The sequence below is a fragment of the Lygodium microphyllum genome, chromosome 13 (genome assembly GCF_053477565.2).
Source record: "Lygodium microphyllum isolate KBCC chromosome 13, Lygodium_microphyllum_v1.1.10, whole genome shotgun sequence".
NCBI classification, from domain to species: domain Eukaryota; kingdom Viridiplantae; phylum Streptophyta; class Polypodiopsida; order Schizaeales; family Lygodiaceae; genus Lygodium; species Lygodium microphyllum.
In genome coordinates this window covers 25,031,759-25,047,991 of record NC_141147.1, presented here as the reverse complement: position 1 = coordinate 25,047,991, position 16,233 = coordinate 25,031,759, and the positions used below count along the sequence as shown (strand labels likewise).

The following is a 16,233-nucleotide window of genomic DNA, read 5'->3' as shown; positions in this document are numbered from 1 at the left end:
AAGAAGACCACTAGGAGAAGGACAACCTCATCAGTCCTTCTATTCAGATAGAATTTTGTACTTTTGTGATTCCTAGCCCTAATGTCTTAGACATAAACTTGTAAACTCCTTAGTTAGCCTTGTACTATAGCCTCTGTACACTTTGTGAGGCCCTTGCTACAGCCTCTGGATGTCCATCATGTTTGTGGTACCCACACTTAGCTTTTTCTGCGATAGCCTCTGGTGTTTTGCCATGTTTATGGTGTGCCCACACTTTGCAGGTATTGCTTTCACTAAAGCCTCTATACGCTTTGTACTTTTGGTTGTGATTGAGGAGGGGTGTTGAAATATTTGCAATCACATCTACTTTAGTCCCTTTGTGAGAAGCAGTGAGGGCTTAGGACCAGAATCCCATATGCACAATAGGAGAAAGTACCACCACTCAATTCCTATAAAGCATATTTGTGATCACACCTACTTTAGTCCCTTTGTGAGAAGCATTGAGGGCTTAGGACCAGAATCCCATATGCACAATAGGAGAAAGTACCACCACTCAATTCCTATAAATCATTGTACTTGCCCTCTTTTTCTAATGCAATGATAGTACTCTTTTCTTTCCAGTAAAGTGTCATGTCACTGTCAATACACAAGATTGTGTTTATGAGTCCAGGTCTCAATCTTGGAACCTAATTCACTTGTGTAACAATTTGTCCTTGTTAGGTTCAATGTCGTCATGAGTTTCTTTTTCCTCTTTCAACCTCCATAGCTTCCGCATCTGCCATGCTCTAGATCTTGTGTATTTTAACAAACAGAGCATCGGTGTCATGCTTTTGGGCATGATTAGGTAGAGCTAAAGTTTAGATTTGAAAGTGCATTCATACGTTGAAAATTGTCATGAAATAGTTAACAACTACACTTGAATCTCTTGAGCATTGTGAAGGTTGTTTGGTACATGTAGATACTTGGGCATTGTTCCATGAATGGAGGATGTTTTTCTGGAATGCAGTGAGCATTGAATGCTTAGTCCAGAATTGATGTATTGTTAGATAAATAGTTCATTGTGGCTATTCATAACATGAGAAAAAGGTTTTTTGTCACTGCTACTAAATGTATGATCAAGCATTAATGCATATATAATTGTGTATTGGTTCTAGAGGTCATGATTGTTGAGAATTAGGCAATTACACCTAGTGGAGTGGTTGGGCCAAGGGAAATGCAAGCAATCTTGGAGAAGGCAATGAATCCCATAAGCACAGTGATGAAAAGTGCTACCTACCCAAAATACTATAAAGCATTGTACTTGCCTATCATTTAAATGCAATGTCATTGTACTTTTTGTTCTATTAGCTAGTGTCATTGTCTACACACACAAGATTGTGTTTATAAGTCCAAGCTTTCATCCTGGGACCTAATTCACTTGTGTGACATTCATTGTCTCTAAGTCACTATTATCATGAGTCTTCCCTTTCTCTTCCATCTGCCATAGCCATGCTCTAGATCCATGCATTCTAACATGGTATCAGAGCCATGGTGAGCATGACTCAACTCTGGAATATCTTCTCTTAGCTCCTCTTCATCTTTGTCATCCAACTTAGTCCAAGTGGTTGACTTCATCTCCAACTTCATCTACACTCCCTACCTTCATGGTAGCCATAGCCAACTTGCACCTACCCTACTTGGAGCTTTCATATCTCTCAAACTAGGGCATATCTCACTGAACTTCCTTTTGTGGACCTCTTGTTCTACTCAAGGGCAACTTCCTATCACTTCAAACATCAAGATTGCCTTGCTCTAAGCCTAGGATTGCACAAATTTGTCACCGCTACCTATTCTATACTTGCACGTGTTCATATGGCTTGTTCTCCCCGCATGCAACACGATTCCCACTAAGTTCATATAGCTTTGGAAGCTCTATACCTAAGCTCTCTCCCACTCAAAGGCTTTTCAAAATAGTCATCTTTGTGAGCTACAATAAGTAAAAAATGAGGCCCTTGTCCTGAAACCCTAAACAAGAAACCATAGCCATTTGGGTAGAGGAGTCTTCCTTTTATAGCTTGGGAAGGTAGTTTGGTCACCATGTTTGACCGTATTATGAATCTTCCCTAGTTAGCTAGGGAATATTCCCTTTACTAGTATTCCCACACCTCACAACTTGATGCTTTGTACCTTGAGTTGCTACTAGCATAACTACTCTATCTAATCTAAAGGCTAGATCCACAAAGGTCACATTGTTGCCATTCGGTCACATAGACCTCATTTGACATACAAGTCATGACTCGCACTTGGCTTCTCCTCATAATGGGGGGGACCTTACAACTTAGAGCACCATGGATCATTGGTGGCACCTTACGAGAGTGGGTCATTGAGCATATCTAACAAAACCACCCAACCCCATATCCCTCCACACATCCCCTTTCCCTGCCATAGCCAAGTTCCACCACCCCTTGTGTCTATAATAGCTATTCCCATGCAAATATGTTTGCAATCATTTTTTGTGTAGCCCTTATGCAGTCATTCGCATGTGATGGGTCATGTGATTGCTTAGGATGTCTCTCTAGCCACTGTTCGTATGGTAATTTTCATTTATGATTGTAATTGTGACTTCCTAGCTACTGTTTATGTGCAGGACATGCATGCAGACTTGATTGTGTTGAGAAGTAGGTATTCACACGCTTTGTTGCTCGATAGATACATATTATTGCGATAAATTCAATTCACATGTTTTGTTTTCCTTAATAGGCTACATGGAAATTAACTTTATTTTTTAAATAATAACAATATAAAAAACACAAAATTAAAAATTTTTAATTAATGACAAAAATATATTGATACATCTTTATAATCCTTTTAAATTTAAAAAAACATTAAAAAAACTCATAGAGACTTAAAGATAAATACTTATAGCAAAAAATTAAATCAAATAAAATTGTAAATTTTTATAAAAATAAAAATTATAAAATAAAAAATTAATATTAAAAAATAGACAAAGCAAATAAGCAATTAAAAGTCATTTTGAAAAATCACCCTCATAAAACATATGATACCAATTAAAGTATTTACAATTTACATAAGTATCAAATATAGTGATAATAGTAACCCAAATAAAAAGTGTACTCTTTTAGGAGCCATGCCTCTCATTTTCATATTTTTTCTATAATTTGAAATTTTTATGGTTGTCTTGCAAATGGTTGACTCTAATTGAGTCATCCCTTTGCCTTTTTTTCCAAAACCGAGGTGTCTTCATCCTTGTGCCATTCATCATTTCATGTGTGCATCACCACATATAACCATGCTTTTCCTCATCTTTTTCATCTCACCAAAACCCATAATTTGATTATTAAAACTAAAAATTTTATTACCTTTTCCACATGCATCTTCACCCAACAATCTCTAATTAACTAGCAAAAAGTTTAATTTGCTATTCACTTTTGCACATGTTTAGTGCACACCACACAAAATTTAATTTGTAATAATGAACCCACAGTTAAAGTGCTCAACACACTTTTATTTTTTATTAATGAATTTGCATTTAGAGACCCCTTGCGTCTATCACATGAAGACTGAGAGCATTAATGTACTATGTGGATCTAATAATGGGTTAAGGATAATAATAAGGAATTATCATTTTCTTTTTTAAGGTTAACCACATAATATAATTCTCATCCATTTGGTATTATTTTTTCTTAAAATAAACACTTCGCTAAATTTTAATCCACTCACACTACGCCATCAACATTTAATTAATGAATCCAATGCATGGATTGTGGGTGTGCAATTCTTAAGTGAGTCTCTATGCCCATCCTTATCCATCTTTCTGGTAGTCTAGTTAGATTTTGTATTGTTCTTCTAGTCTGCCATTTTTGTTTGGCAAGTCATGTCTATGTTTTCATGAATCCAGTATGCTTGAGATTTTTTTTTTCTTTTGTGAGTGTTTGATGATGGGATATTGGGTACATAATTGTATGTAGTTCACCAAGCTATTGGTCACATGGGTGCATAGATTATATACAAAATTTTCCATAGGTTGTGGATTGTTTGGCCATTGTCTACTATCATGTCATCTATGGTCTATCCTTTATGGAGATCTTATTAGTGGCTTGCCTTTTGTTTTGCAAACATTCCTTTGTGTGTCTTGGTGTGTGTACTTGTGGTGCATTTGAATGGCTCCTCGGCCATACAGTATGTTCCCTTGGTATCTGGTGACTAATCATTGCACCTATAAGCTTGTATGTTTTGTTGCCAAGTTGTTATTGATTGTTCCTAAATATCCAACTCTTTATGACATATTTTTATCCTCCTACATCAAACATGTGGGTCCTATCTATGATCATCACATTGACTTGCAAAGGCTTGGGGATGGCTTTGTCTCTTCCCCACAGAGGTGATGCTTTTCTAGTTGCTCGTCAACTATTACCTTTTGATGTCATCTTGAAGATGCTATAGAAACAAACATGTGAGCCCCCAATTACCAATCAAGTTCTCACCACAACAATCAGATGGTAGGTCTCTATGATCTTTGATCCATTCTAGAAGTAGGTTTTCCAAATCCTCCAAGATAGATTAATGCTAGCCAAAAGTCCTACCAACTACCTATTCAAGGCATTGTTTATTGCTTCACGTATGGTGCTTCATAGCATCGTCGTTAACTAGAGTGATTACCTTTGTGCTAGAATGGACCACCACTTCCTCATTTTTTCATGGCTAATGACCAATGCTACTCATGGCTAAGTTTGTATGCCTTCTTGGCATATTTGCACCTTCAAAAAGGTTACCACCACCACCTATTGACCCTTCAATACCTTGTTGCACCCATGATAGTGGATGCCAATTTTGATTCTCCCACACATGTGGTGATCTCGCACACAAAATTCTTAAATCATGTTGTTGATATAGCACTAGTTCTAGTCCCTATAATAACTATTCCTTCCCTCCACACAAAGAGAGTAAAATTGAAATAACTCCTTCCCTCCACTACCTTGTAGTAGGCAATGCTATTTCACCTTTATGTAAGGATATTCAAAGTGTTGTCGAACCGGTAGTAATAGCTTTATTTAGAAACTTTATTTGTCACTTCATGATGATATATAGAATTCCAAGAATGGACTTAATAACACCTAGCTTAGCTTAAGTTCTACCTAGAAACATTGACTAACATGACTAGACAAATGGAAGAGTCCACCAAGTTATTGAATGCCAACAAAGTTGAGATAGCTTCCTTGTAGGCCCAAGTAGCTAATGAAAAGATACAATTAGCTTCAATAATTATTGAGTGGGATAATCTCATCCAAGAGGTTCAAGACCTTAAATCTCAAATAACAAGTCAAACCACTAAATTGCAGTCAACTAGTGCTATTGTTATAGAGAAAGCTCAAAGGATTGAGTGAAAGGAGTGGTTAGCACAATCTCATTCTATTCCCCCAAGTCCTAGCATTCCAATGGTACCTTGACTTTCCTCTATGGACTTATCTACCATTTAGCATAATTCTTCTTGATGTCCACTTTTTTAGGATAAAGTTGAAAGACTACAATCACAAATGGAACTTGTGTGGGCCACTTTTGAGCAATATGTGGAGTCTATATTGGTTGATCATTCATTTTGGATTCATTATCATTAGCAAATGTTAGCTTTCTACATTACGTTATCAATGATGGATCTTTCTCCTCCAAAGGATGGGTGGTATGGAGAATGGACATATTTTCTTCTTACTGATGTGGTCTATATAGTATTTTAGGATTAAATCACTCATGATACAATTTAATGTCATATATGTATGCTAGAGGAGATTTGCTTATTCTTGATGATGAGGACTTTTCTTAGTATGTGGGGGATGTGAACCTTCAATCTACATTGTATGTTCATTATCTTGAGTTTCATATTGATGACCTTTTTCAAGGTTACTCTCTAAGATGGACATTTCTTCTAGAGAATCTTAGCATTCTCTAGTGGAATCTATTGTCCTTGATCAAAGATAGCTCAAAGGCCCTTCCTCAAGTCCAAATCATATCCAACTAAGGATGGATTTTTAATCCTACATTTCTAAAAACTCTCCATTTGATTCTTCCTTTTTTGAACATTGATATTGATCCCCAATAGCTTGATATTCTTTATTTCCATGCTCGATCCTTTCCATCCCAAGGCATTGTTCTTTTGGAAAGGATGTGTTATTTGCAATGTTTGCAAAACCCTCCAAATTTTTTAAATGGATGAGCATCAATTTTTGGAAAGATTTAGAAATCTCCAACTCTTCAAAAGAGGACATCTTTGTGGAGGTTTTTGATTGTTTTTTTTCACCTAAAATGCGAATATATTTTAATATTTTTCTCTTGATTGGCAATGTCATTCATATTATCATTTGTGTCTATATGTATTATGTATGTGTTTATGTGATGAATGTGTTCTCCTCATCCACGTGGAAGTACTAAAGCTAATGCAGTTGAAGATGATCAAGATAATGGTGGTTCACATCTCATTCATATTAAAGATATATTTGTTGATTTGTAGAAGATGGATATGACTAAGAGAAACTCTTATATCCTTTACTAGCTTGAGCTTATCTGTATGGTTAGTAATAGAATGGTTCCCAAAGTTTCCTGTTTTCATTCCATCCTTCTTTTTAGACCCAGGTTATCTATGAATATATATTGGGGTCCTTGTTGTGTTTGAGGATATTGATGGGAAAAAGTGTGAAAAAACGATGACTAGATATCAAAGTTGTGTATTCTATTCTTTTCAACTTTGCATAGGACTCCCTATGCTAAGTGTGGAGATATGTTGTGTGCTAAAATGACTTGATTTTTAGCTATTTTTTATTGGCTTATTGGAGCTAAATGGATGAATTCATGCATGATTGGATAGCTATGGTTGGTTTTGAGAGCTTTTTAGAGAGTTTCATGTTAGATTGAGTATATTTTGAAATCTCGTTGAATCCTTAGTTTGATTTGAAGAGTTCAAATATGTTCTATTGATGAGTGATTACTTGGTTCCGACATGCTTTATTAGTGTCTATAGAGCTTTATTTTGATTCTATTGAGATGTTGTGGTTTTGAATAAGTGGTTTGAGGCGTGATTAAAAATGTGTGGGATGGTTTTTGATAGGTTGAAGAAATGGGTTTGGTTTGACCTATGAAGTTTTGATCCCTTCTTTTTGGGTTCTAATAGCTTCTATTGAGCTTATGTATGTCTTCTATTAGTCTCTATATGCTTTTGTATTGTTTTGTCTAATGGGTCCTTAGCTTGGAAGCTCTTTCTACCTTGGAAGGGGGAGAATACAAGCTCAAACTAGCTAGTTTGAATGAAGAAAGCAAGAGTTGAATACTAAATTTGAAGAGTAGGAGTGATAATGTCACTGGTGTACTATGAAGGGTCACTATAATGGCTCTAGTGCCTCTTTGAATTGACAATGCATTTTGGAGGGTTCCTTTTAAAAAATGAGGATTATGGAGTGTTATTCTATTGTATTCCACTGTATCTTTATATGCTAGCATATAAGAGAGATATCTTGAGACAAAGATAGTCATTTTTAATGAAAAAACATTGTATGTGTATAAGAGATTGTGAGATTATGAGAGCAAAAGACTAGGGATTCTTTGTGGAAGATATGATTTGATACTATATGATAATTTTTCACTCATATGAGTTTGTGGATGTGTTCTTCTTCCTTGTGGATTGTGGAAATGAATAATACTATGTGTTTTGTTGGATCTATTACTATGGGAGATATATTCTATCATACTATGTGAAGTTTTATTCATATCTTCCTTGTTTGGTTCAATAATAAGATAAAGAAGTTGCTTGTTGATCCTACAAGTTAGATTTTCTTATAGTTCTTTTCCCATTTAGTTGGTGTGCTCTCAAGATCTCCATGGTGAGTATTGGTAAGTGTGTTCTCTATGTTGAGATGTCAAGCTTTACATGACTTGGCATCTACTACACACCTTGGTGATGTGGCAAGATATTATTCACTAGCATGTTAGGTGACCAACATGAGGATACACTAGTGATTCTACAACTGGACTACACCCATGTAGTTCACCCTTGGTTATGGCACATTTATTGTGCCACATCTTCTTTCCTTAGGGGGTTCACACTCAATGATTGCGTGTACATATGTTGTGGTACTTCCATATTAGTCTTTTATCATAATGTAGACTTTCTTTTGTGTGGAAGAAGAAGAAGAAGATTTCAACCCTATCTCTCTGTGTTCTCAAGTCTCCATTGCCTTTGTATTTGTACTCTTTGTTTCTTCACCTCTCTTTCCTCTTGTCTATTTTCATGGTATTAGAGCCATCCCATGGCTACACAGAGCTTGATTCAAGGCTGAGGTGAAGGCATTGGAGCATGAAAGTAAGTACGTAAGCCAAGGTAAGAATATCTTTCACCTTGCTTGGTTTGCTCTGGGTTATGGTCATAGGAGACTCTTGAGATTGATAGGGATGTAGTCTCTAGTTGTAGTGAAACTTGGTGAGCAGGAAGAGAAATGTATATATTGCAAATATACCCTTTAGGACTTGTTCATTGTGATTCTTGGCATTTGAGATCATTTTGGCATTTTTTTGGGATATGAAAGTGGTCTCCACACTAGGTTTGGGTATACTATAGTTTCGATCATGTCAGCCATTTATAGATGCACAAGTCACAGATCTCAAATCTGTAAGGTTTCAAGTGTTTGCTATGTTATAACCATAGAAGGTATCTGCATACAGATTGTAGATTGAAATTATTGTTGTGTAGTCAATGAAAAAGGTTGTGTGTTTAGTTGTGGTGCACTTGACATCAACTTGCTTACAGCTTGCACTTTTTTGCAAGTTGTTCATTTTGTCAAAATGATTGACAACTTCCACTAGATTGTCAACAAGAAGATTGATTAGAAAAATTATCATACATGGAAGTTTAGGATGACAAATTTCTTAAAGGGAAAAGGTGTTTGAAATTATATTGAAGGAGACATGGCAATAGTACATGAAGTCCCTGTGTGAAATGCTACTACAAAATAGGTGAAGGCCAAGAGAGATTGGGAGTAGACACAGAGTAAAGTCATACATTGGCTATCTATCACTACCACATATAGCATGATGGGCTATTTGCAAGAATCTAATACCCCACAATTGTATGTATGAATTTGGCAAGGCTATTTGAAGTAAACACAAAGGCTAGAAAAATGCAACTCAAGTTAGAGCTAACTTAAGTGAAAAGAGAGAACCTGCCCATTAATGATTATGCCTTGAAGATCAAGTACTTTAGAAGCTCTTGGATCTATTAGTGTGTTAGTTGATGTTGATCATGTTGTACATACATGCTTAGATGGACCTTAGAACAATTTTTGAATAAGATTAGGAACCAATATTTTGTCATGAAATAACATATTATATGAGCATTTTATATTAAGATGACTGAGTTTATAGCACGGTGCAAATAGACTGGATACAAAGCTAGTGTCAAAGCAAGAGATTTTTCTTTTTTGGAGAATGTCGAGCCCATGACCAGTAAGCCGAATCAAAAATCAATTAGTAAGAACTAAGATGAACATCTTGCATTACAAGTATTTGAGGAGAAAGACCTTGGCTTGGATTTCTCTTCTTTTGAAAGCAAAAATAAGTCTAAATAGGTGTTTTACTCCACTAGCAGAGGTAGAGGTCACGGATGAGGCCAAGGTGGTGGTTGTGGTCAAAGCTATGATGTACATCAAAATAGAGGAGGACAATCTTAAGGAAGGGGGAGTCAAAGAGCCCAAGTTGCAGATTCTCATAGAGGCAATAGAAGTTTGGTGATAGCAAGGAGCTCTAGCCTTGTAGTCAGAAATGCCACATTTTTAAAAATTACTTTAAAAAAAAGGCTTAAATTAGAAATGGAAAAAAGTAATAAGGCAATTACACATCCAGGAATAGTAGAAGCAATGATCACAGAAGTGAATAGTTGTTAGTTATGCAGCACTTTATGAATACTATGATTGTTGATGGTTCATCAAAGAATGATGTATGGTATGCATACTTAGGTGGCTACCACATGACTTCTCATGGAGAGTTGTGATATCTTGACTTTGATTTAAAATCTTCCCGACTTCTCACAAAATGGACTTGAAGAACTCTAAAATCATTAAATAGAGAATACCTTGAGAAAAAAGTAAAAAAAAAACTTGAGGATCGAAACCTGACATTTTTTTCGAATTGACAAGGATTGTAGCCACACGTCACAGAAGTTACTACGTGAATGAGAGTTATGAGCCATATTAGTTATTAGTGTCAATGTCTATAGTATGGATGGTCCAAAAATACTAGATTTTTAGATAAAACTAGTATGTTTTTGACATTTTTGATATTATTTATTGTAGATATCCTAAAAAGCTATGGAAAATTCTAGAACAGGGTATCATGCAAAAAAAGGAAGTGGTTTTTAAAGCCATTTTTGTAGATTTAATGAAAAAAGAAGGATTGGCAAAATTGTGTGTCGTGATCGTAGTTTGCAGGCAGCAACCAACACTCTGAACGGGGAGAAGAAGGAGTGATCTGGAAGATTTTTATTAGGTGTCCTGGGGTTTTACCCCCCCTTTTGGTGCCAATGGAACCATCAGATTTGTGATTTGAGAATCAGATTGCATCTTGGAGGCTTCATATTGCTGACTTTGCCAAGATTCCCTCCATGAAAATCTCTTCATCTTAGCCACAACCCTTCTTCTCTAATTTAGCTATAAAGGAGGGAGGAAAAAAGTGGGAGGTAGAAGGATACCCCCCCTCAAGAAGCTGTGAGAGGGAGCTAGAGAGGGGGAGAATTAGAAAGAGAGAGAGAGGGAAGAAGATCTCGAGAGGCTATGAGAGAGGGAATTAGAGAGGGGGTTAGAGAGGAAACACATTAACTCAACTTCCCCCTGTCTTGGTCTTCAACTCCACAAGCTACTCTCACACTCTCCCATCCTGAATTCATTCCACCTTCTCTATCTCTCGAACCTGCTTGCGAACAATGGCTCCAAAGCAATGAGTGTGTTATTTTTGCAAGCTTTCAATTTCATGCTTTTGCAATTGAAACTCATTTTTTGAGCTTTTTGAAACAACCTTGGTTTTTTTCTACAAATGACATTGACATTATAGTTCACTACATAAATGTCATATCACACACTACTACTCTTTTTTAACATGAAGATATATGATATATCATGCATGCATAACCATTTGGGAGCTCCCAATGAAACATACACTATTCAAAATAGAGAAAGCAATGCTACTAAATAATCACTACAATAGAAAACCAGTACACTAAATCTGGGATGACCCCTCAAAAACCATCACACTTCAAAAATTGACCTATATGAAGGGTGTAAAAAAGTCAATGTGAACCCAAGTTGATCCAATACAAATCTATTCCTAGAGATAAGTAGTTCACATAGTAACTTCATAGAATTGACACATAGCTATTGTGCCAACATAAAAAAGGAGATTTGACACTCTCACACAATTGGGTGGATCTTTTGTGGTTGTCCAAGCACAAAGGCAATGTTTGTTGATGTGAGTATTGGCTAATGTAAGATCATATTCTCCTTTGGTTTGAGACCAAGAATATGCACATACACACAATACATGTGTTTGCAACCAATGAAATATTTTTGTGTGCTCTCTCTTTTATGAAAATCAAGATAGGTGCAACTAGAATCTTCTTTAATGTGAACATCAGATGAACTCTCTATGAGTACCTGAAAATATTACATGCTATTTGTGTACTTTTACATAGCATGGGCTCCTTGTAAACCTAAAAATTTAAAGTTGTTAACAATTAATCCTACAGCCACCAGATCACAATTCTCGATCACATATGCACGGAATAGGTTACCGTTCCAGGTTGATGCAATCTTCTAGCAATGATTGTGTCCATTTATACTCATCTTTGTATGCTGAAACCTTTTAACTATAGACTTGCTAGTTGTATGATATACTTAATTGCTGTACTTTAAGCCCAAACACATGGCATGCACCAAAGTCCTCATTGGTCTTGTGCTCAGTATGCATACCGATCTTTCAAAGATTTGCTCATTGGTGTTGTATTGCTATTCTAATGAATCTATGTTGACATGACCTTCCCAAAAGTTTGAGTTCGCATAGATGTTGGACATCAAAACATATGCAGCTGTGGGATCAATCTCATCTATATCCAACATTACAAAAGTGAATTTTTTCTTACCAATATCCACATCACCCCACTTTTGACAAGCCCCTAAAATTGTATTCCATACAATAGATTCAGAAGTTAGTGCAAACTTTTTAGCATTGCAAAAGCTTCACTAAGTTGGCCTGCTCGACACATGAGACCAAGCATACAATTATAATGCTCAACAGATTTTGCAAAGCCATAGCTTTGACAAAGAGTCTCAAAGGGTGTCCAGCCTTGCTTTATAAGGCCAGCATGGCTACATACTGAGAGCACATTAAGAAACATGATTCCATCAGGTTTTATGCCTTCATGTTTCATGCTTTCAAACAACTTCAAGACTATTGTAGCCTCTCCTTAACAAGCATATTTTGAGATAACTGCAGTCCATGATACCACATCTTGCACTAACAAATCATAAAAATTTAAGTGTGCATCATTGAGTGAGCCACATTTGGCATACATACTTACCAAAGCATTTCCAACTAACTCCTGCTATTCAAACCCATCCTTAACAATATCAACATGCAAATCTTGACCTCAACCTAATGCTTTAACACTGCCACAAGCTTTTAAGATACAAATTCTTGTGACTACATTTGGATATGTACCCTCCACCTCCATGTCTAAAAGAAGATCTAAAGATAACTTAGGAAGTCCATTTTCAACATGCCTTGAAATCAGTGTATTCCACAAGCTAGTTTCTTTGACTAGCTGTTCATAAAAAATGTCTCATGCTTCCTCAATGAAGCCACATTTCATGTATAAATTAACCAAAGCTTTGACAACCAAAGGATCCAAATCAAACCCTTCTTTAATGATCTACATGTGAATTCCTTGGCCCTTAGTTATGGCTCCCATTGTGGTACATGTCCCTAAACTACAAATAAATGTGCAAGAATTTGGAAATATTCCTTTTAACATCATCTAATCAAAACAACCCAGTGCTCTTCCACACTACCCATGCTGACAATACCCTATGATTAATGCATTCCACGAGACAACTGTCTTAATTGCTAGATTATTATATAATCTCTCAACTTCTACAAATAAGGCAACTCTTGCATAAGCATCTACCAGTGCATTGGCAACAAATGCATCTTGCAAAAAGCCCTATTTTACCATTTCTGTATGTGTTTCTTGAACCTAGACTAAAGACCCTAACCTCCCACCAACTTTCAAACCACACACATAAGTGACATCATTACAAGGTACACTCTCAAACTACATTTTCTTAAGATAGCTTAGCACTTCCTCATTTAGGCCATGTTCCATGTACCCAGTAATTAGAGCATTCCACAAGACATCATCTTGGATGGTTGAGCTATCAAACACATACTATGCTTCTAGAATTGAACCTATTTTGGTGTACACATTCACTAGACTATTGACTATGAAGGGATAGCTCTCGAGCCCTTCCTTGACAACATTTGCATGTGCAGCATGCACCTTCTGCATGTTTCCTGATATGCTGCATACTTTTAGCACACATATATGTGTAATTATGTTTGAACCCACACCCTCCAATTGCATCTTATCAAAACACTCTAAAGCTTCCTTTGCAAGTCCATGTTCAGCATACCTAGAGATAATGTAGCCCAGTAGACAACATTTCTGAGTGGTAGGTCATCCAACACTTGATGTGCTTGTAGAAGCAGTCCACATTCCAGATACATGTCTATCAAGCTATTGGCAACACTGAGATTTCTTTCAAGCCCCTCAATAGCAATTTCCGCATCATGGAAACCTTGGCCCCTATCTTTGGCGCATATGCTTCCACAACATTTTAAAATGGATATGTAAGTAATAGCATCAGGAGAGAGACCACTTTTTATCATCTTTCCAAACAAATCAAGTGCTTCCTCACTAAGTCCCTCCTTAGCATAGCCTACTACTAATATGTTCCATGGGACTACAGATTTAACTATCAAATCACCAAATGCATCCAATGCATCTTCAAGTGAACCACATTTCATATACATATCAATCAAGGCATTACCGACCACAGAATCTTTTTCACATCCTTCCTTCACAATCAAAGCATGGGATTTTTGCCCCTCATCTAAAGCTCTCATGCTACCACAAGCTTTTAAAATGCAAATGAATGAGGCACCATCTAGGGAAGCATAATCTTGCACTTGCATGGCATTAAAATAATCCAAAGCTTTCTCACTCATGCCATTTCTGACAAACCAACCATCAATGCAGTCCAAGCATCTACGTTTTTAATTGGTAGGTCATCATACACATCTTGTGCTTCTACAAATCACCCACATTGGGCATATGCATCAATCACACTATTGATAACATACTACTCCCTTTCAAACCCGTGTTTCAAAATCTCACAATGTACACTTAGAACCCCATCTGTTGTTCCCATGTAGAGCAACATTGCAAAGAAGAAATGAAGGTGACCACATTTGGTGAAACACTGTCCGTCTTCATCCATTGCAATGTTTCTAATGCTTCATCCTCTAGATCGTGGTCAATGTATCATGAAACCAAAGCATTCCATGAGACCACATCTCGAGTTGTAAGTTCATCAAATAATTCAAGTGCTTCTGCCAACGACCCACACTTTGCATACATATCCACCAGTGTATTGCCAATATATAGATCTTTTTCAAAGCCCTGTTTTGTGATTTCATTGTGTAATTCCTGACCACTATCTCATGGCTCCTATCTTAGCACATGCTTTCAAACTATAGACATAGGTGACACCATCAATAAATATACCCTGAAGTTGCATCTCTACCAAGCACTTTAGTGCTCCCTCAGCAAGTCCATGCTCCACATATTCTGATGTTGAGTTGTCCACATTATAGCATCCTAGTAAGGCAACTCATCCATGACTACATGTGCTTCCCCAAAGAGACCACATTTGGCATACATATCTATCATCCAAGTACAAACAAAAACAACCTTCTCAACCCCCTCATTGACCACATCCACATGTAGTTTCTAGCCAATATCAACAAAATTCAGCTTTGTGCAAGCTTGCAATAGTGCCTTAATTGTAAATGGGCTAGGATGGATAGAATCTTCTTGCATCTTTTGGAACAAAGTGAGAGCACCTTGTATATCACCAGATTCAATGTGCCCTTGCAGAGGAGAAATCCAAGAATACTCACTTTTCCACCTTCAGAATATTTAGGGTAGCATACCTCCAGATTCTCTCTCTCTCTCTCTCTCTCTCTCTCTCTCTCTCTCTCTCTCTCTCTCTCTCTCTCTCTCTCTCTCTCTCTCTCTCTCTCTCTCTCTCTCTCTCTCTCTCTCTCTCACATCAAGCCATAGATCCTCCTCCTCATGATCGTAGAGTAGCTCGCTCGTCCGCGCATGCATGGACAACATGGAAGCTACTGCAGTTGTGGGATCCATTTTTGCAAGGTTCATTAAATGGTTCCTCATGTTGCACATTTGTGATGGTTTTGATTGATGATTCCTCATGTTGCACATTCATTGCTCATGTTCCTCATGTTGCACATTCGTTGCTCATTAATGATTCCTGATGATGTGCTTCTAATTGGCTCCATTGCTACCCTGTAGACCTAGTGACCTTGCAACTCTACAAACCCAAGACCCTCGGACCAACAAAATAAAAGGGGGGTGGGAGCCCCCCCATCGTCCGCGTGCATGCAGATGATGGGGGGACTCCCACCCCCCTTTTTTTTCAAGTTAAGCCTTTTATTATCACCTGAGGCTGATTAAGACATGGACCTATGAGAGGAATCATCTTCCCCTTGCATCATCATCAAACTTCAGCCATAGACCTAGGGCTGATCAAGGCATAGACCTTTACATCATCATCAAATCTTGCATGTTTATATGCCACTTTTACTTCCTCTCTTATCAGCATCTGCAACATTTCAATATTCTTGTTGAGATCTAACAACACATGTAGACTTTAGGCCGTATTATTAATAATAAATTGGATGCTTTTATATCATTGTGTAGAGACACGACTACTTCACTTTGCTATCCATCAAATGATTCTCCTTTTGACGCTATGTTGTCTATCTATAACATGCAAGATAATAAAGAAATTAGTCACTCCATCTTCTATTTACTTTAAGAATGTAGTTCATAGTGCATACAAAAAAGGTATACTTTAAGAATGCAGT

The 16,233-nt window shown here is 37.0% G+C and overlaps 1 protein-coding gene across 1 annotated transcript; it reads right to left on the bottom strand.

The window, feature by feature from the left end:
- Positions 1-13,659: 13,659 nt before the first annotated feature.
- On the bottom strand, positions 13,660-14,289 carry LOC148026429 (pentatricopeptide repeat-containing protein At2g13600-like). The gene has a single exon (XM_087690306.1). It carries the CDS (start codon positions 14,287-14,289, stop codon positions 13,660-13,662), a length of 630 nt encoding a protein of 209 aa, XP_087546432.1.
- Positions 14,290-16,233: the final 1,944 nt, after the last annotated feature.